The 22,715-nt window shown below is 40.3% G+C and overlaps 1 protein-coding gene across 7 annotated transcripts in view; it reads left to right on the top strand.

Annotated features, from left to right (window-relative positions):
• The window catches only part of PHF20 (PHD finger protein 20), a 176,044-nt gene that overhangs the window by 112,052 nt on the left and 41,277 nt on the right, over positions 1 to 22,715 (top strand). For all 7 annotated transcript variants that reach the window (XM_040447178.1, XM_040447179.1, XM_040447182.1 and 4 more), the window contains one exon: positions 15,858 to 16,136. In XM_040447178.1, coding sequence (XP_040303112.1) covers positions 15,858 to 16,136 — 279 coding nt within the window. The remainder of the gene's footprint in view (positions 1 to 15,857; positions 16,137 to 22,715) is intronic.

The raw sequence follows: 22,715 nt of genomic DNA, 5'->3' as shown, positions 1-22,715 counted from the left end.
GCTGCTTTTCTGTCATGTGGGGGAAAGGGACTTGATGTACAAATGAGGTGGAAATTTAATCTCAGAACTTGGTGTGGAGAGCTCTAGATGACAGCCATGTTCCTTATAATTCAGCAGACTAAGCTCTTAAATTATATTGTCTTGAAGGTGGGGTTATATTAGACATCACTGGAAATTAGTAATGAATTGTTCCTACATCACCAAGAAATATGCTGTGCAGAGGAGAGGAGTGAGGAGGTTAGGTTAGAGGCTAAATTCAATGCCTGTTTTAAGGTTAATTCATTTTGTGGGGTTTGGGGCTCGTTCCAAAACACACACATGTACAGTACAGTTTCTGTTGTGTCAGTTAATTTAGCTGTGTTTCTGGTTTGTGGGGGGATGGAAATAAGATCAAGTGAGAGTAGGACAGATGAGCTTTGGAATCGATGATGGTAAGATTTGATGTCTTCTTCTGCCTCAGGTTGCACAGGGCATTTTCTGGGGAATAGTTTTGCAACCAGTGTAAATAACTGAAGCACTTGCCCATTTTCTAAGCGTTTATAGTAATGGTAGAGGTCAGATTACCTTGAGTTTGAGCTAGGAGGAATAAGTGCTCTGAGCTATTTGCTTTGATGACTTAGAAGTCAGAGGAAAATGCAGTTGAAATTCTGCTACTTGGGTAGGCATTTGTTTAAGTTGTAAAATAGAATTAGAATAGATGCCCTTAGAAGTTCAGAGATCTCAGATTATTCTCTAAATCTGGGCCTAGCCTATTTGGTCATACTCAGGTTACCAGGGCCTTTTGAAAATGGGCTGCGGTCCATTCGTTTTAGTCAAGAGTATTTATTGTCTATGAAGTGCCAGACTATTCTAAGCTCTCTCATTTGTGAATATTGTACATGAACCACAAAGTAAATAGGGGAGAAGACCTAATAGAAGTTATAGGCTTATTCAGCTTTTTTTTTTTTTTTAAACTATGTACCTGTTAGAAATGGGATATTTGCTGCATGGTTTAGGTCAGTGATTCTAACCCCCGGAGTCTTGATATGTTGTCAGTTATAAAATGAGTAGGAAGTTATTTGTCACTAAAATACTGAATGTTTACAAATGATTTACTTGTAAGTTAACCAGGTAAGTTTTAGAGTAATGCCTATAGTAGTTTTTGCAGATTATTTATTTTTAAATTAACCAGGTTTAATTTAGTTAATGCCTACAATAGTTTAGCTTTTGTGCACTTGTGTTCTCTTATGTTTTCTTGAGTAAAAGAGTCATAGGGTAATAGCCATTGTAGTTTGGAAAGTTGTGTCTGTGGTTTGCCATCAGGCATGTTTTGGTGGAGAATTGGTTGAGAATTCATTGTTTTGAGGTTAGAGAAATGAATGAGACATCTGGTCAGTGCCCTAGGTCTTTCTGTGCAGGGGCATTGATAAGGCTCCAGGTGCCTGTAATACAGGAAGTAAGGTGGCATCATAAGAAATACCTAAAACTATGGGAGAGAAGACTGGCAGTAATAATGTGTGCTTGCCACATGAAAATTGAACTCAGGACTCAACTTGAGTCCTTACTGTATGCCCAAGGAGCTCTGCTAACTGTTGAGTATACAGAGATGAATGGGGCACTTGTGGTCTTAGTGTTCATTAAATGTTATTTGGATCTGACTCTGGGGGAGAGGTGAAATTTAGGTTGGTGGTTTGGGGGCAGGGGTGGAAGAAGGTGGTACTTTCACAGGGCCTTGAAGGATGAGTAGCAATTAGGCATTTGGAGATGGAGGCAGAGCAACATCAACAGTGTAATCATAGAGCCTTTTCTGAAACTGTTAGGTGTGCTTTCTGACTTAATTGCAGGCTTCCTGAACTGGGTTAAGGCTGAGCTGATTAGTTGCTGCTAAAGTGAGGTCAGTTGCTTTGAGGAGTTGATGGAACTACTGACAGTGCCTTGTTCTCAGAGAGGGGGCTAGCCCTCAAGTGTTCACCTGGATCTCTGTATTGGTAAGGTTGCTTTCCTTCTACTTAGCTAGTATTCTTTGGCCTTATCTTATTTCCAAGATTTTTTTCTGAATTGTTTGCAAATAAGTTGCAGAATTCTGCTTCTAAATACTTTGGTGTGTATTTCTTACAATACCATGATACAATTCTCAAAATCAGGACCTTATTCGAACTTCACCAAGGATTTTGTTGGTACCTTTTACCTTATTTATGGAAGTGATCTTGTCTTCATTCAGTATACTCTTTTTGGGAACTTGGTTTTTTTATATTCATAAATTAGAAAAGAAATCCAGAAGAGAATAAGAATAATAAAGCTAGCATTCATGTCTTGCACTGTCCAGAAATGTTGGTATTTGTTCATGCATGCCACAAGTCCTTACCTTGGCCTGTAGTGACCCTGCTTCTTCTGGTCACCTGTTACCTCTCTTCACTCTCTCCTTTCTGCTGACTTTGCTGCAGCCACATGGCCTTCTCGCTGTCCTGCAAGCACAGCAGGTATGCTCTTATCTGTCGGCTTTCGTTTTGTACACTTTTAGTGAACATCTTTTTTTTTTTTAATTTTTTTAAATGTTTATTTTTGAGAGGGAGACAGAGACAGAGTGCAAACTGGGGGAGGGGCAGAGAGAGAAGGAGACACAGAATCCAAAGCAGGCTCTGTGCTGACAGAAGAGAGCTAGATGCGGGGCTCGAACCCCAACCGTGAGATCATGACCTGGGCTGAAACCAAGATTTGGACGCTTAACCGACTGAGCCACCTAGGCACCCCTCACTTTTGTTTTCTTTTACTTGGTTTTAATTTCTCCTGGCATGTATTATTTTTGACACTTATGGGGGGAAAATCTGCAAAATGACTCTTTATAAAATAATTTTTTATTAAAAAAATTTTTATTTTAGAGGGTAAGAGCATGTACACATGGGGGAGAGAGAGGGAAGGAGAGGAGGCGGGGAGAAAGAGGGATATAGAGAGAGAAGGAGAGAGAGAAGGAGAGGGGAAGAGAGAGAGAGAGAGAGAGAGAGAGAGAGAGAGAGAGAGAGAGAAAATCCCAAGCAGGCTCCACGCTAAGCATGGTGCCCGACATGGGGCTCGATCCCATGACCCTGGGGTCACGACCTGAGCCAAGACCAAGAGTTAGACACTCAACCGACTGAGTCACCCAGGCACCCCTAAAATAATTTTTTAAAAGAGTCCCAGCTGCCTTAATTCAGAGTAGTTATAAAAATTCATCAAGAACTAATACTCATAAAGAATTAGTGTTCTGATTGTAAGAAATCACATTTCATTTTAAAAATCAACATTAAGAGGGGCGCCTGGGTGGCGCAGTCAGTTAAGCGTCCGACTTCAGCCAGGTCACGATCTTGTGGTCCGTGAGTTCGAGCCCCGCGTCGGGCTCTGGGCTGATGGCTCAGAGCCTGGAGCCTGTTTCCGATTCTGTGTCTCCCTCTCTCTCTGCCCCTCGCCCGTTCATGCTCTGTCTCTCTCTGTCCCAAAAAATAAATAAACGTTGAAAAAAAATTAAAAAAAAAAATCAACATTAAGAAAAACTTGCTGTCTCCTCATTACTCAAAAGTGATGGTTATACTAAGTCCACACAGTCTGGGATGACCTTTTGTTCTTGCTTTGTTATGTTTTTCAATAAAAAAATTAATAAATAACTGAAGTGATTTAGTTAAATACATTAGAAAACAAAATAAAATGCCTTTTCACATTAATTTTCAAAACAGATTTTTTATCTGTTTATATATGTTGATTTTTTTCATCCCTGTATCCAACAGGAATCTTTAAAAAAAGAACCACTGCATCAAAAATTAGGACTTCCTTGGGGGCATTTGGGTGACCCAGTCAGTTAAGCATCCAGTTTCGGTTCAGTAATGATTTCGCAGTTCGTGAGTTTGAGCCCCGCGTCGGGCTCTCTGCTGTCAGCACAAAGCCTGCTTCAGGCTCTCTCTCCCTGCCCCTCCCCCACTCATGTGCACAAGAGAAAAGAATCTTTAAAAAAAAAAAGACTTACTTGAAATTTTGTTTTGAAAAGAGTTTTCAACATTATGGCAGATCTAGAAATATTTAAGCTGGGCAATCAATCAATAATGCTATTCATCATTTATCAACTGGGAGTATCGAGGACAATCCGTTCCTAGAAGTGCCTCCCTGAGCTCAAAGAAATCTGTTATATAACTTTCTGTGTTTTCCTAACCTCCTCCAGCTTTCCTTTCTTCCTCTCAAAGTTTTGGTACCTAAGAAATGCTCAAGTAATTGACTTGAATTACTTGAGGTAATGGAATGAATGATCCAGTTAATTAAATATTACTACTTAACTGAAGAAATAAGTCTTCCAATGGATCTGTTTGCTCTGGTCAAGTATAAAAGGTATTCAGTAGGGGCGCCTGGGTGGCTCAGTTGGTTGCGTGTCCAACTTTGGCTCAGGTCATGATCTCACGGCTTGTGAGTTCAAGCCCTGCATCGGGCTCTGTGCTGACAGAAGAGATCCCCTGTCTCCTCCCCCTGCCTCCCCCGCTCGCGCGCGCGCGCGCGCTCTCTCTCTCTCAAAAAAAAAAAAAAAAAAAGAAAAAAGAAAACAAGTGAAATGTCCTCCTTTATATGGATGGCATTCTCACTCTTGAAGGAGCCATGGTACAATTTGGTGTATGGCCGGCCTGCCATCCTTCCAGACATGGTTCTGGTGCATATACAAACATACATGTATAGGGATAAGTTTTAAAAAACACAATAATGGAATCATATTCTTATACTATTTGATGGCTTGCCATTTTCATTTATGGTATTTTTCCACATCAGTTCTTATCTCCTTTCACAATTACATATAATTTATTTTATTGTATGGGTATTCCATGATTTATTTAACTATCTCCTCCTGAAAAATATTTAAACTCTTTCTAATTTTTCACTACTAATTCTGTCTTATGGGCAAAGAGCCTAATACTTGGCAAAAGGAGTGACTTAGCCACAGTTGCACATTTCCTACTTGCTGGTGATACAGTCTGTGACTCCCATTTTCCAACTGAGTGCCTAAAGCCCTCTGATGAGATGTTGGGTGCTATATAAATTGAGAAGTGAACACAGTCCCTGTCTTTAGAGAAGTTGCGTAGTATGTGACACAAGATTCCCACAGCTCTTGAAGGTACTTGTTAAAGTAGTGTGTATACTTTAAGAGGCGTAGTAGGGTGGCCAGGTTTGAAGAAGAGTGTGTGGTACAAATGATGACAGTACTCCAGACAGGATGGTGCTTTTGGAATTCTTTAATTTGAGGGAGGAAGATGTGTTGATCTGGAAATGGAATGATGTTTCTGGTGTTTCTTTTGGAACATGGATTTAGTGGTGAGTACAGGATGGTCTAGAAAGATGGCTGGGAGAGAGAGAGTTTTGTTGAGGACTCATTCATCAGGAATGTATTATGTAAGTAAGCAGGAAGGAGGGCGGTATCATCGTCAGAAACATCCAACAGGGTCCCTTGAGGTCAGGATGCTGTCACATTAGTCACTATTTAGTGATCGTGTCCTGAGCTGGTGCCAATCTTAGAATTTCTAGCCTGGGATGGAGTCACAATCTAGGAAATCTGTGTGAAGGAAGCTCTTGAACAGCAGGAGGAGGAGCCAAGGAAGGCAGCACACCTCTAGTCCAGAGAGGCATTATCAGCTCCAGACACAGCTCTGGCATTTGGGGCAACTCTGCCATCTTGTGGAATAAATGCTCAGTGATTTTTGTGAGCACTGAGTGCAGAGGTTTGCACCTAGGGGATAGCCTTGGTGGGGTGGTTTTCCTCCCACACTTAGCTATTCTGTGTCCTCAGAGTAGTTTTCCTGTGTATATAGATTTTTTCTGTATATATTAATTTTTTTTTAATTAAATAAACTCTGTCTCTAACATGGGGCTTGAACTCACAACTCCAAGATCGAGAGTTCCAACTGAGCCAGCCAGGTGCCCGTCTGTAGATATATATATTTGTCTATTTTTGGTTTTTTTTGTTTTTTTTTTCCAACGTTTATTTTATTTTTGGGACAGAGAGAGACAGAGCATGAACGGGGGAGGGGCAGAGAGAGAGGGAGACAGAATCGGAAACAGGCTCCAGGCTCTGAGCCATCAGCCCAGAGCCCGACGCGGGGCTTGAACTCACGGACCAAAAGATCGTGACCTGGCTGAAGTCGGACGCTTAACCGACTGCGCCACCCAGGCGCCCCAATATTTGTCTATTTTTGAAAGAGAATTAGAAACAGAGAGAGCAAGTGGGGGAGGAACAGAGAGAGAGGGAGAAGGAAGATCCAAAGCAGGCTTTTTGTGCTGACAGCAGAGAGCCCAATGTGGGGCTCGAACTGATGAACTGTGAGGTTATGACCTGAGCTGAAGTTGGATGCTTAGCTGACTGAGCCACTCAGGCGCCCCTCTGCATATATTTTTAGCAAGTTTTTACTTTGAAATAATTTCAAATTATTTCAAGTTGTAAAAAAGTTGGAGGGGCACCTGGGTGGTTCAGTTGGTTAAGCGTCCAACTCTTGATTTCGGCTCAGGTCATGATCTCACTGTTTGTGGGGTTGAGCCCCATATCAGGCTCTTCACTGACAGCGGTGAGCCTGCTTGGGATTCTCTCTCTCTCCTTCTCTCTGTCCCTCCCCAACTCTCTCTCTCAAAATAAATAAAGAAACTTAAAAAAAAAGTTGGAAAATTAGTACAAAAAATTCCTATATGTCTTCAACCTGATTCCCCACTAGTTAGCAATTTGCTGTGTTTGCTTTATTATTTTTTAAAAGTATTTTTTTCTGAGTTGTCTTGCCATAAGTTGCAGAATTTTACCCCTAAATACTCCAGTGCATATTTCCTAAAAACAAGGACATTCTCCTATATTACTGCAGTGTGGTTATCAAAATAAGGACCTTATTCAAACTTCCTCAGTTCCAATAATGTCCATTATGGCAAAAGTGGGAAAAACTTTTTTCTGACCAGGATCCAATCCAGGATGATACATTGGATTTCATCATCATGTTTCTTTAGTCCCCTTTCATCTGAAATAATTCTTCAGTCTTTCTTCTTCTTCTTTTTTTTTAATGTTTATTTATTTTTGAGAGAGACAGAGACAGTATGCGAGTGGTGGGTTAGGGGCAGAGAGAGAGGGAGACACAGAATTGAATCAGGCTCCAGGCTCTGAGCTGTCCGCACAGAGCCCGATGTGGGGCTCGAACTCAACGAGCTGTGAGATCATGACCTGAGCCCAATTCTTCAGTCTTTCTTTGTCTTTCATGAACTTGACATTTCTAAAGGATATGATGTCCCTTAATTTGGTGTTTTCTGCTCTATCCTCAGGATTAGCTTTAGGTTATTGACTTTTAGAAGAAATACCATGTAAGTTCTTTTTAATACCATAAAAGAAATACCATATGTTCTTTTTAAGTGCATTCTATCAAGAGGCACATGATACCTGTTTGTCCCATTTATTGGTGATGTTAACTTTGATCACTTGGCTAGGGTTTTATCTGTTCTATAAAGCTATTATTTTTCCCTTTATAATTAATAAGTTTCTTGTGAGAGGTTATTTTGAGGCTATATAAATATTTTGTTTCTCCATGAAACATTCACCTATTATTTTAGCATCTGTTAGTATTTTTTATTTTCTTAATTTTTTTTAATGGTTTTTTTTTGTTTGTTTGTTTTTAATTTTTGAGAGAGAAAGAGAGAGAGAGAGAGAGACAGAGTACAAGCAGGGGAGGGGCAGAGAGAGAGGGAGATACAGAATCTGAAGCAGGCTCCAGGCTCCGAGCTGTCAGCACAAAGCCTGATGCAGAGCTTGAACTCACGGACTGCGAGATCATGACCTGAAGTCAGATGCTTAACCTACTGAGCCACCCAGGCATCCTGGTATTTCTTGTCTGAAACAAATTAAAAAAAAATTTTTTTTATAATGTTTGTTTATTTTTGGAGAGAGAGAGACAGAGTGTGAGTGGGGGAGGGGCAGAGAGAGACAGAATCTGAAGCAGGCCCCAGGCTCCGAGCTGTTAGCACAGAACCTGACGTGGGGGCTGGAACCCACGAACCATGATCATGACTTGAGCCACCCAGGTGCCCCTGTCTGAAACAATTTTTACTGTAATGGCTGCCAACTGGTGATTTCTAATTTTAATAATTTCTTCTACATTTTACTGGTTGTATTTTTTTATTATGAAGAGCTTTTCCCTCTTTCTTTATTTGTATCTACATGGACTCATGGATTCTTACTTTCTTCTGTGGGTTATAATCTGTGTCTGTCATTATTTTAATACCCACCACTGTTCCAGATTTGGCCAGTGGGAGCCTTTCTAACTGGTTCCTGTATCTTCTTCATTCTGTGAGCACTTTTTAAAAAATGATTTTATTTTTATTTTTATTTTTTTTAAATATTTTATTTTTAAGTAATCTCTATACCCCATGTGGGGCTCAAACTCAGAACCTTGATATCAAGAGTTGCATGCTCCCCCCGATTGAGCCAGCCAGGCAACCCCCTGCATTTTTATATATGCATTTTTATAATATCTTTTTTCCCCACTTGTCACCATACGTAGGGTCATACACTATGGTATGGACTGGGCAACTTTTTTTTTTTTTTAATCCTTAGGGATAAATTTTTTTTTTTTTTTTTTTTTTTAATGTTTAGTTTTGAGAGAGACAGAGTGTGAGTGGGGGAGGGACAAAGAAAGACAGAGACACACAAAATCTGAAGCAGGCTTCAGGCTCTGAGCTATCAGCACAGAGCCTGATTCAGGGCTCAAATTCACGAGCTATGAGATTATGACCTGAGCCAAATCAGACCCTTAACCGACTGAGCCACCCAGGTGCCCCTGGACTAGGCAACTTTCTGTTTTCACTTAGTATATCTTGAAATTATCTATATCAGTAAATACAGAGCTGCCTCATTCTTTTAAATAGCTGATTAGAATTACATAATGCAGACTTCCCATAATTTATTTAACTGTTTTTCTAATTAAGGACATTTTTGTTTTTTTATTTGATGCATTTGACTGGACTTGCTGTGAATATTTGCATCTGTTCATGTTTCTTTTTGATTGCCTTTTGTTGCTTCAGAGCTGATAAAATTATTCCTTCACAGACCTGAAAAATGTTTTACCCATTATAGTATTTGAAGTACATGTCAAAAAATTATTAAACTATTGGGATCACATGGTGTCATTGCTAGTAAAAATACCAACTGTATTGGGGCATGGTGCTGAGGGTACATGTACAAGACAATGAGAAATGGCCCTTATTCTTTGGCCGGAGAAGTCATAAAGGATAGGATATGGGAACAGATCTGAAGTGCCAAAGATGGGGTGCATCAGGTAGTCATTTGTGCCAGGAGTTGATGGCATGTGGTCCCTGAGAGCCAGGGCCATCTGGACACCTTCCTGCTCATGGAGTGAGCTGAGTTTGGATAGAATTGAGTACTTGGCCAAGCCTGCGAGGGATGGCAGGGAGAGGGCAAAGCCTGAGTGGAGGTATGAGCCATGAGAGCATGAAGCAGTTGTTGGGGCCAGCAGTTGGCTGGGCAGCTACTAAGGCCTCATGGTGGATTATTAATGGGAGATGAATTTGGAAAGCAAGATGGTATTTAGATTGACATGGGCTTGGAATGCCAGATTGAGTATGGTCAACAAGACTAAATATCACCATCATAATCTTCTAAATGTGAGGATTGAGGAACTAGCAATGGGGGTGTTTAAAAAAGGGTTAAACAGGATATTATTTCTAAGCCATGTTTCAGAAAACATAGTTTAAAAACTTTTTTAAGTTTAAGATTAATGTATGCTTATCATAAAAGGGAAAGTATAAAGCTTTACTCAAGTATATAGAAAATGAGAGGGCTTCTGATCCTATTCTGGATTATCTGTCACTGTGTAACCATGTTACCACATACATAGTGGTTTAAAACAACACATTTATTTTCTCATAGTTTCTGTGGATGAGGAGTCCAGGCAGAATTTACCTGGGTCCTCTGCAAGACTGCGGTCAAGGGGTTGACCAGGGCTGCATTCTCATCTGAAAACTCTACTGGAGAAAGATTTGCTTCCAGGCTTTCATGGTTGTTGGCAGCATTCAATTCGTTGTGGGCTGTCGTTGTGGGCTGTCATTCAAGGCCACGTTCTTGCTGGCACTCTCAGTTACAAGTTACTTGTCTTCTCTGGAGAGTAGCTCACAACATAGCAGCTTGTTTCATCAGGACTTCAAAGGAGAATACCTGCTAGTAAAGTACATGTTAAATATTACATAATATAATCACAAAAGTGACTTTGCTTATTCTATTAGAGGCAAGTTACAGGTTGTGCCCACACTCAAGGGAAAAGGATTACACTTGGATGTGAATACTTGGAGGCAGGGATTATTAGGATAAATTTTGTAATTTATTTTCCTCCCAAAAGTAAAGGAAATAGTCCTTAAGAGTTACCATTCTTAAAAGCAAATTCAAATTCTGTGGACCATTTTCCTCTGCATAGCAATGTATAGAAGTAATTTTGAGAGAGGCAAGAGGCAAGAGCCAAGAGTGACTTTTGAGATTTTTGAGGCTGGGAGCCCAGGGGAGAGTTCTGTGCTTTGCCTTGATTTCTTCAAACAGAAATCTATTAAACATGAGGAAGAGCACAGACCATTTAAACGATAATACCGGTAACTACTTGGAAATACTGATTTCCATACCATTTCCTTAAAAAACTGGAGTAACTTGGTTCCAGTGATTTACCCACTACCCAGAGGGTAGCTTTTTTTTTTTTTTTTTTAAAATTGAGTTGAATCCTCAGCAGCTTTTTTTTTTTTTAAAGTTTATTTATTTTTGAGACAGAGAGAGACAGAGCATGAACGGGGGAGGGCAGAGAGAGAGGGAGACACAGAATCTGAAGCAGGCTCCAGGCTCTGAGCCATCAGCCCAGAGCCCGACACGGGGCTCGAACTCACGGACCGCGAGATCGTGACCTGAGCTGAAGTCCGACGCTTAACTGACTGAGCCACCCAGGCGCCCCCAGAGGGTAGCTTTTGAATCCGGCTCCCTGGAGGATTTAATTTACATATTCTCTGCTTTTTGTCTCCTGGTAACTGCTCCCAATGTTGACAAAAAACTCTAGTTTCCCAGAGTGGATGATGTCACTTAGCTGGCTGGTGCCATCAGTGACATATGTTCCAAATAAAGTCCTATTGGGACCCAGGTTACACACCTGTGTGAGACGTGGGATCCATGCAGATTGTGGCCCAGTGGGCCCTAAGGGCAGCCAGCTGCTCTCCTGGTTCTTGACCATGCTTCCAGCACCATGTTTCTTTGGTTACAGGAACACTGTTCTGGGGAGTAGTATAATACAGAAATATGAAAACATTGTGTTATTCTTTCTATTGTGAGGACAGTAATGGCTATTATACCTTATTAGCAAGCATGGAAAAGTAGAAAACAGTTCTTTTTACTTGAAATCTCATAACCAAAAGGTTGCCATTACTTATAATATTGTATATAATATTTCTGTGCATAATGTTTTGTTTTGATCGTATTTCTCTTGTGGGTTTTCTTTAGCATAGTCATACTGTGCATATTCTAATATTAAATTCTTTGAAAATGTAAAACATTTTGCTGGGTGTATCATTTTACTATTTCTTTTGTGCTTTTATTAACATTAACACTTCAGTGTTTGATTAATAAAGGGCAGTTGGATGTTAAAATTTCTCAGGTTGTGCCACTGATACATGGCTTCCTGGCTGGGATCCTTGTGTACACACCACCGGTAACTTTGATTGTTTTAAACAGACAGCTATAAGGTCAGTGATAACCATGATGACAACTAATGTTCAAGTAACTTGCTGTAGTTAATAATGGGTTTTCAGGGAAACATGTAGGGGCCTTGTGAAATAAGTATTTTTCTTCCCATTTGGTGAGGAAATGGTCTTAAGAGAGGCCAGCTCTCTTGTTTAATGTTGTGATACACTAAGGTAAGTATCATAGGAGAAGTAAAGAATGGAACCTGTCCCCCATTTCAACATTTTAGAATAAAGAAGGCAGAACCACCTGTAATAGAGATAGAAAGGGATAGATACCACAAGATTTATTTTCCATAAAGTACTTATGGGAATTCAGAGAAAGCAGGATAAAATCTTTTCTGCTGAGAGGCCAAGGCAAAAGCTTTATGTAAGTAGGTGGCAATTGAAGGATGAGCAGGGCTTGATTTGCATGGGAGAGAGGTGTGCCAAACAGAGAACCATGTGACCTATCCTGGCTGAACTGGCAACTTTCATTGTGCATACAGAGGGCTTGTGTTTCCTGTCCTATGCAAAAACTAGGATATAGGGCACCTGGATTGTTCAGTCAGTTGAGCATCCGACTCCTGACTTTTGCTCAGGTCATGATCCTGGGGTAGTGAGATTGAGCCCCATGTTGGACTCCATTCTGAGCATGGAGCCTGAGTAAGATACTGTCTCTCTCTCCCTCTGCCCCTCACTTCCACTCATGCTCTCTCTCTCTCTCTCTTTAAAAAAAAAAAAAGACCTAAATGTATAGAATTACAGCATCAAGAGTTACACAATTCTTGGATTAAAATAATCTGATGGAGTTTGTTCGGGATAAGTGTGTAACTTCCAACATGTAGTTTGACAAAACTATTTGAGGAAAATGGAAATGCACTTCAATTAGTGTTTTAAAAAGGCAGACAAAACAGGGATGCCTGATAGCTCAGTTGGTTAAGTGGCTGACTCTTCGTCTCGGCTCAGGTCATGATTTCATGGTTCGTGGGATTGAGCCCCATGTTGGGCTTTGTGCTGGCAGTGGAGCCTGGTTGGGATTCTCGCTCTCCCTCTCTCTCTCTGCTCCTTCCCCATTAGTGTACTCTTTCTCTCTCAAAATAAACTTAAAAAAAAAAAAAAAAAAGGCAGACAGCACATAGTTCAGGATTTTGGTGGACTAAGCTGGTACTTTCCAGTACCATGTAATGTGACTATTTAAAAAAACAAAACCAAAAACCCTTTGTCTATGTTTGTAAAAGTAAGATGTTCTGAAAGGTGGGGGTAATAATCCTACTGAGTGGCCAGACTAGGAATCTTGTGGTTCATTTGGATTTCACATTTGTAGAAGGATGCAGAAAAAATGGGAGTGCTTACAGAGTGATATGTCCTCAGCCAGAGCTTATGAGGGCTGTTTTCACTTTGGTTGGTAATTATAATTGCTGTCTCCAGCCTCATTCCATAAATGACATAAGCTTGTTTACCAAGATGTATTTAATATTTGAAATGAACTGCTTTGTGCCAAGCACATATATATATATATATATATATATATATATATATATATATATATATATGTTACAGCCTTCTCTCATCTCTTTGAAATAGGTGGTATATATTCCCTTTCATAGATGAGAAACCAAATCCGAAATAGTTTGAAAAATATGTACAATATATTTATACAGCTAATGAAAGAGCTGGAATTTAAAGTTGAGCTGATTCCATTATGCCATATTGCTGCTAGCATGAGTGTTCAGTGAGGCTGAGAATGGTGTGGACTTCTATCCTGCTTATGAGCAGATTAATTCCTGAAAAGCTGTTCATAAGTCCCATTTGTTTATAAGTCTAAAATTATACTATATAATAGTAAGGACCAATATTTATTGAGCACTTAGTATATGCCAGACATTTTTCTAGGATCTTTGCATGTAATTCATTTAAGTCTCACAGCTCTGTGAAGGAGTTACCCTTAATCTTGCCACCCTGCACTAGAAGAAGCAGAGGCAGGAGGAGTAAGTAAAGGAGTCAGGATTTGAACCAGGCTGTCCAGCTGCAGAGCCCACACTTTTAGCCACTGTCCTGTCTTTTCCTTATGCAAATGTCCAGTGGTGTGTACACAAAGGTCCAGTGTGTTTGAATAGAGAGAATGGTAATTTTTCATGGAATTGGTTTGGAGTTCTCATTATTTTCAACCCTTAATATATTTTTTTAAACTCAAAGATGTTTGTATTTTGGCATTGTTCTTTTCCATTATAAGTCAACTTATCACAATAACCACAGCTTACAAACACAAGCCAAAGGATGCATGAGTTTACTATAGCTGAGCTTGACTGCTGTAGTTTCAGATGGCAGGTGGTGTTGATGCTCTCTGACGTTGGACCTTACCTTATTCATATGATGGTTAGTGGGGTTGTCTGCAGTGATTTTGGAGACCGTCAAAATGGAAGAGGAATTATTAGGCTGAACCATATGAAATAGCCAATATTTAATTTTATTAATCTATAAAAATGGCAAATTCATATGGTTCAGCTTAATAGGCTCAAGAGGAGGAAATTCCAGAGAAACCACTTGTAATTTAAGAAATAATTTTAGGATGTATTGGAGGTTTGAGGTGGTTTTTGTTGTTGTTTTTAGAATGAGTGTGTGTGAGCGGTGGGAGGGGCAGAAGGAGAGGGAGAGAGAATCTTAGGCTCCTTGCTTAGTGTGGAGCCCAATGTGGGGCTCAATCTCACCACCCTGAGATCATGACCTGAGCTGAAATCAAGAGTCAGACGCTTAACCAACTGAGCTACTCAGGTGCCCCTGGAGGTTTGAGTTTTGAATTTCTCCACTGACATGCTTTTTCAGTACACCCATGTTTCTAAGTATGTATTCCATTTGGTTTCATGTTAGTTTTCTTCTCTTAACTGCATCTTATTGATTTGAACCTCTTTGTTTTATCTCTTGTCATAGATAGAAAGTGATTTTAAGGCATTCTGCTTTAGGATGTGTGTGTGTATGTGTATTTTTTTTTTTTTAACTTGTTTAAAATGCCTGTATAGTGGCATCCATCAGATCATCAAATGTACCAGTTTTGTAATCTTACCCTAGTGCTGATTTGGAAATGTTGACTTGATTTAGATTGAGTTTAAGAATTTTATTTCTTCTGATTGTGGAATGGTATTTGAAAATGTAATCCTAATATTTACCAAAGGTTCAGTATACTATCTGCTTCTAATGGAAATTGTATCATTGTATTTGGGAAATATTTGATTCACCCAAGAAAAGTCTTTTTAGGATATTCTTGGGTGACCTAATCAAGAGTGTAGGAAAATTTGAATTTAAGGGGATTACTCTCATTGGGGTGAAGGCATTATGAAAGGAGTCTTCACTAAACTGTTTCCAACACACATGAATTTCTTGTTACAGCTTTATTTTTTGTCACTGATACATGGCAAATTGTTGCCTTCTGTTTGTTTTTTGGGGCAGAGGGCGCATTTCAAACTGTTTTTGCCTCTTTAAATTTGATCATGGAGTCCTCCTGAGTTCTCCTCATGCCTTTCAGCTCCACTCATTTGGTTATCTTTTTTTTTTTCTTACTGAGTCCCTTTGTTCAAACAAAGTACATAGTAGCAAAATATCAAAAACTTTTGTAACAGTTACACTCTCTTTGTACAAAAATCATTGTGAGATCCCTTTGGTTTTATAAAAAGATCCCACCAGAATATTCCCTAGTTTTGTCCACACACACAAGTATTAGGATCGTAGTAAGTTTGAATCTGTTCTAAGTCAAGAGTATTAAGTACTGGTGGGTTGGGTTTCTGATTTTTTTTTTTTTTAAGGATTTTTCCTGTTCTTTCCCTACAGTCTACAACCTTGAGAACTTGTGTGGCTGCCTAATAAGCAAACACTTGATCTTAGCCAAAAGGCCGAGAAGCGATCTAATAAGCAAACAAAAACATGTTGATCTTCTCATTCAGAAGATGAATCTTGGTTGAGTGTCTGTTATTTATCCTGAAGTTGTATCCTTTCTTTCCAAACAGTAATCTGGGGAGGTGATGGCTGCCTGATGTCTCTGTCTCCATATGCTTTCTGCTCTTTCACTTTTTGTTGCCGTGTGTAATGCATGTATTGTCATAAGTAGGATAAGCACGAGGAATCTTTGTTTTTGTTTCTGTTCTGTTTTTCAGTAACAAATACCTTTAAGAAAACAGATGATTTTGTGACATGTAAAGCCCCAGCTGTCGACCTAGATCACAAGTTCAGGTGCAAGGTTGTGGATTGTTTAAAATTTTTCCGCAAGGCCAAACTGTTGCACTATCACATGAAGTATTTCCACGGGATGGAGAAGTCACCAGAGCCAGATGAGAACCCAGGAAAGAGGCAGGTCCAAACGAGGGGCTCTTCAGCTTCAGACAAGGCCAGCCAGGAGAGCCTGACCAGGAAGCGGGTCTCTGCCAGTTCCCCAAGTAAGTATTTTGGTTCTATGTTGTATCTATATTATAGAGTACTCTCTGTTGCTCAGGTCACACTGCTTGCATTTCTGACACAGAAGAAGGTGTTAAGTTGGTTTGGTCCAATTGAATCTTAAAAGATGAAAACTGACAAGTGATCCTCAGGAATTACATCGAAGGGCTGTGACCCTCCTGGAGGAACGAGAACTACAGTAGTGGGGGCACCTGGGGGGCTCGGTCATCGAGCACCTGACTTGGACTCAGGTCATGATCTCACGGTTCGTGAGTTTGAGTCCCACATTGGGTGAGCTTGTGCCCTGCTTCAGGTGAGGCCCTCTTCTCTCTCTCTCTCTGCCCCTTGTGGGATTCTATCTCTCTCTCTCTCTCTCTCTGCCCCTCGCTCACTTGCACGTGCGTGCTCTCTTTCTCAAAAAAAAAACAAAACAAAACAAAACAAAAACCCCAAAACAAAAAAATTGTAATGGAGGTAGTAAGGATTACCACAAAGTCTCGTCTTCATGTCTTAGTACAAAAAACCTTTTTGGTGGCCTTTCCTTCCTTCCTGCCTTCCTCCCTTCTTCCCTTCCTTCCTTTCCTTCCTTCCACCTTCCTCCCTCCCTCCCTCCTTCCTTTCCCTCCCTCCTTTCCTTCCTTCCTTCCTTCCTTCCTTCCTTCCTTCCTTCCTTCCTTCCTTCCTTCCTCCCTTCCTCCTTCCTTCCTTCCTTCCTTCCTTCCTTCCTTCCTTCCCTCCCTCCCTCCCTCCCTCCCTCCCTCCCTCCCTTTCATCTAAGTAATCTCTAGCCAGTATGGGTTTCAAACTCACAACCCTGAGATTGATAGTTGCATGCTCCACCATATGCCAACCAGGTGCCCCTGGAGATTTTTTCTAAAACTTAAGAGATTGAAAAATTACAAATTTCTGGGGGAATTTCAGAAGACTTTTTAAAAATTTTAAATTTTGTTTAATGTTTATTTTTGAGAGACAGAGTGCGAGTGGGGGCGGGGGGGGGGGTGGGCAGAGAGAGAGGGAGACACAGAATCCGAAGTAGGCTCCAGGCTCTGAGCTGTCAGCACAGCCCAATGTGGGGCTCGAACTCACTAACCGCGAGGTCATGACCTGAGCCGAAGTCAGACGGTTAACCGACTGAGCCAGCCAGCACCACCCCCCTCACCTTTTATTTATTAAAAAAAATTTTTTTAATGTTTTTTATTTATTTTTGAGAGAGGAGGTGGGGAGGGGCAGAGAGAGAGGGAGACACAGAATCCAAAGCAGGCTCCAGGCTCTGAGCTGTCAGCACAAACCCGATGTGGGGCTCGAACTCACTAACTGCAAGATTATGACCTGTGCCGAAGTCAGGTGCTTAACCGACTGAGCCACCCAGGCGCCCCATTCTTTTTAAAGTAATCTGTATGCCCAACGTGGGGCTCAAACTCATGACCCCAAGATCAATAGTCACATGCTCTACTGACTGAGCCACATGCCCGCAGAAGCCTTTTTAATGAATTTCCAGTAAATTCTACAAGCCTTCCAGCTTCTTTTTACCTGAAATTGTAACATCATTATATATTGCTGGCTGATATAATACCTAGGTATTAAATGATATGTGGAACTCCTAGGACATGTGACAGTATCCCCAAGAAAGTACGAAATCAGGTTTCAGGACAATGGGGCAGGGCTGTGTCAACTAAGGTGATCTCTGACCCTGTGAGAGATCAGTCCTCAGCCATGTTTTGAAGATTTAGTGAGGGAAGGTCAAGGTAGAATCTTTTAGTCATATATGATGCATTATTTATTAAAAGTATAATGTGAACCACATGTAACTTTTTCTAATAGCCACACTTTATTATTTAATTTTTAATTTTTATTTTTTTAAATGTTTATTTTTGAGAGAGAGAGCATGGGGGAGGGGCAGAGAGACAGGGGGACAGAAGATCTGAAATGGGCTCCACACTGACAGCAACGAGCCCATGTGGGGGTCGAACTCTCAGACTGCAAGATCAAATGCTCAACTGACTGAGCCACCCAGGCGCTCCTAATAGCCACATTTTAAAATGTCAAAGGAAACAGATGAAATCATTCTTAATGTATTTCATTAATTTACTATATCCAAAATGCTATCATTTCAGCATTAAGTTGGTATAGAAATGTCTTTTTTTTTGAAGTTTTTTTTTTTTTTTTTTTTTTTTTTTAATTTCTTTATTTGAGGTGGGGAGGGGCAGCGAGAGAAGGAGAGAGAATCCCAAGCAGGCTGTGCAGTCTCACCACAGAGTCTGCTGTGGGGATCGATCTCATGAACCATGAGATCATGACCTGAGCCCAAATCAAGAGTTAGAGGCTTAACTGACTAAGGCACCCCAGTATAAAAGTTTCTAGTGAGCTGTTTTATATTCTTTTTCTTATACTAAGTCTTTACAGTTTAGTGTGTATTTTATGTTTACTGAACATTTCACTTCAGACTAGCCACATTTCAGGTGCTCACTAGCTGCATATGGCTAGTAGCCTCTGTATTGGGCTCTATTACCCTCTGTTGTAGGTAGTCTAGCTGTGCACTTGGCGAGCCTGAGCACTGAGCTAACAGGAGCTGCCTGAGGAAGGCCGACTGGCCAGTAGTCACCCAGGAGGAGACTCCCCATGAGGGCCGCAGGGCATGGCAGCACTCACCACCTTAGTGACTTCACCAGAGTGTTGCTCGGGTACCCATCAGTGGTTAGATGTCTCTCAGAGCAGGCTTGTATGAACCAAATGGCAGTAGACTGATGCTCAAGGCCACGTGCCAGTTATTTATTTGAGACGAAGCCCACAGCTGTCAAAACTCCTTTCCTCTGTAGGAACAGTTTGCTTATTGAGCATTGGATCAGAGCACTGGAGTTAGAAGTGCTTCATACTAAAATAGATTGACTTGTCCATTCAGTACCTCTTTATTGAGTGCTTATTAAGTGCCAGGCTCTGTTCTGGGCATTTCAGAAGAGACCTGAGTCCTGTTTTGCTTGAGATCTTGGTTGTGAATTTTCCTGGCACAAGGAAGAAAAGACTGGCTCAGTCCTCAGACCAGAGCATTCTTTTGCCTGGGCATTGCTTGTTTCATTTAGGGCCAAACATTGATTCCTTAGGGATGTTAATGTCTATTCCTGGCCAGTCCTACTGGCTTTGGTGGCCACTCTGTATCTTTCAGGTGAGTATATCTCTCTGTCATTGAATACATGGTTAATTATGGGGGCAAGCTTATTTCCTAGGACATAAGATACCTGTCACTGAGATCTTCTGCTTCCCCAAAATGCCACCTGGCCCACGTCTCACCTAGAGCAGTGGCTAACTAACCCAGCTGCCTGGGAGTCACACTTGGTGACTTGTTAAAATATGGATTTATTGGGCCCTACTTTCCAGACACATTCCAATTCAGTGGTTCTAAGTTTAGAATCTGTAACATTTTTACAACTCATCCCCAGGTACAAAAGTGACATATGATTGCTGTATAAATCAGTACAACAGAGTTAAGGGAAAAGGTATCCCTCCCCTAGGCATTCCCACCCTCTTTGCAAATGTAACTATTTTTATTTAACAAACTCTTTTCAGATATTTTCTGTGCATATCCAAACACATCTACATAGAAAATATCTTTTACACAGTATCACCTGCCACTTGTTTTTTTTTTTTTTTTTCATTAAAGATATCTTGGGCATCATTTCATATCAGTGTTGATATGTGGTTCTACCGATTTTGACAGTTGTCATTTTTCATCGTATGAGTGTACTGTACTGTAAACATTCTTCCTATAAAAAGTTTATATTTTGCCATTTTTTTCACTCTATCAAGTGCTAAAATAAAGTAAACCTCCCAAAGATTAATATACCCTTGTGTACAAATAAACCCATGGGATAAATTCCTGGAGGTGGTTGGCTTCAGCAAAGGGTATGTGCATATCTAAACTTCTGATAGATGATACCAAATCACCTTTTGAAAACTTTGTTTCAGTTTATAATCTCTCTCCAACTAGTCATGTGTGTCAGTTTTTTAATATTATCAATATTACCAAATTTTAAATTATTGTAAGTCTGATAGGTAAACATATTTCAGTAATTTTAGTATTTTATTTTTAAATTTCTGAAGTATTTTTGGGGCGCCTGGGTGGCTCAGTCGGCTAAGCGTCTGACTTTTGCTCAGGTCATGATATCGCTGCTTGTGAGTTTGAGCCACAAGTTGGGCTCTACGCTAACAGCTCAGAGCCTGGATCCTGCTTTGCATTCTGTGTTTCCCTCTGTGCCCCTCCCCTGCTCACACTCTGTGTGTGTGTCTCTCTCTTAAAAATAAACAAACATTAAAAAAATTAAAATTCTGAAATATTTAAAATATACAGTTCATAACTTATGCCCATTTTTAGATTGGATTATTTGGGGTTTTTTTGAATTTTGAGGTTTAGAAGTTCTTTACATATTTTGGATACTAACCCTTTATCGGATCCCTCCCCTGTCATTTGCATGTCATTTGCAAATACTTTCTCCCATTCAATAGGTTACTTTTTAGTTCTGTTGATTGTTTCCTTTGCTGCTCAGAAGCTTTTTATTTTGATCTAGTCTCAATAGTTTATTTTTCTTTTATTTGCCTTGCCTGAGGAGATATATGTAGAAAAATGTTGCTATGGCTGATGTCAGAGATACTACTTCCTGTTCTTTATTCTAGGATTTTTATGGTTTCAGGTCTCACATTTAGGCCTGTAATCCATTTTGAGTTTTTTTTGGGGGGGGGGGGGGGTGTGAGGGGAGTGCATGCAAATGGGACAGGCATGGGGGAGAGTGAGAGAATCCCAAGCAGGCTCCATGCCCATCTTGTAGCATGATGTAGGGCTTGAATTCATGACCTGGGAGATCATGACCTTAGCTGAAATCAGCAGTCAGATCAGACTCTTAGCCAACTGAGCCACCCAGGCGCCCCTGAGTTTATTTTTGTGTATGGTGAAAGAAAGTGGTCCTTTTTCATTCTTTTACATGTTGCTGTCCAGTTTTCCCAGTACCATTTGTTGAAGAGCCTTTTTCCCATTGCATATTCTTGCCTCCTTTGTTGAAGATTAATTGACCATATAATTGTGGGTGTATTTCTGAGTTATCTGTTCTGTTCCATTGACCTATGTGTCTATTCAAACTTTTTTCAATATTATTGTATCTGCTATGGTGATCTGTGATCAGTGATTATGACTCACTGAAAACTCAGATGATGGTTAGCATTTTTTTTATGAATAAAATATTAAAAAACTTTTTTTACAATATTCATTTATTTTTGAGAGAGCGCGAGTATGGGAGGGGCACACAGAGAGGGGGGTACAGAGGCTCCAGTGTGGGCTCTGTGCTGACAGCAGAGAGTTCAGTGTGGGGCTCGAACTCACAAACCATGAGCTCATGACCTGAGCCTAATTTGGAGGCTCCAATAAAGTGTTTCTTGTTTGAATGTTTGTTTATTTTCAGAGAGAGAGCAGAGGAGGGGCATAGAGAGAGGAGGTAGAGAATCCCAAGCAGGCTCTGAGTGGCCAGCACAGAGCCCAATATGGGGCTTGAACTTACAAACTGTGACATCATGACCTGAACTGAAATTAAGAGTCCGACACTTAACAGACCGAGCCACCCAGGTGCCCCCAATTGAGTATTTTTTAATTTAGGTGTGTACTTTGTTTTTTTTTCTTTTAAAGACATAATGCTATTGCATACTTAATAGACTATAGTATAGTGTAAACATAACTTTTATATGCGCTGGGAAACCAAAAAATACATTCAACTCACTTTATTGCGACCTTTGTTTTGTTGTGGTAATCTGGAACCACGCCTGCAGTATCTCTGAGGTATATCTGTAAATGTGTGAATAGAGTAAATAAATTGTGATATCTTGATCCAGTGGAATACTGCACAGCAGTGAGTGAGTGGACCACAGCCCTCCCACCAACTTTGGTACATGTCACAAATACAGTGTTGAGCTAGTGTAAACTCATAACCTATGTGCTACGGTTTTATATAAAGTTCAAAACCAGATAAAAATGAATCTGTGCTGTTTGAGGGTATGACAGTGGTTAGTTACCCTTGTGGGGTGGTAGGTGGATGAATGAATGGTGGGGGCAGGAGGGAGACTTTTGGCCTGCTTGTATCAATCATACATTTATTATGTGTGTAGTTTTCTCTATATGTTTTAGGCCTCAATAAAAGGCCTACATAAAACAGACACTTCAAAAATATTAAAATTGCTATAAGAATGTAAGAAAATAAAGTACAAGGAGATGCTGAGATAAAAGATCAGGCTTTTCACTTGAAATAATGGTAACTGAGGAGCTTTTAATTTTTTGTTTATTTATATCTGCTTTATCCCCAAATGGATCCCTTTTTTCTCTGTCCCCCAGCAGTAATCCAGGTTTTCCTGTCTTGCCTTGATTGTCGTAATAGTTTCTCAACCAGTTTTCTTCTCTCCGTCCTTTACCCACTATGGTTTATCTTTTATTTTGCTGTAAGGGAACTTGGAGAATACAAACCTGATCATATCACTCATCTGCTAAGAAATATTTAAGGATGGAATGATGGTTTTTGCAGAGCATAATGTTGGTGCTGGGCATGTGGGTT

The sequence above is a fragment of the Herpailurus yagouaroundi genome, unplaced genomic scaffold, assembly GCF_014898765.1.
Source record: "Herpailurus yagouaroundi ecotype Mexico unplaced genomic scaffold, PumYag 196, whole genome shotgun sequence".
NCBI lineage: Eukaryota > Metazoa > Chordata > Mammalia > Carnivora > Felidae > Herpailurus > Herpailurus yagouaroundi.
The sequence above is the reverse complement of the archived record's forward strand: the minus strand, read 5'-3'. Positions and strand labels throughout refer to the sequence as shown.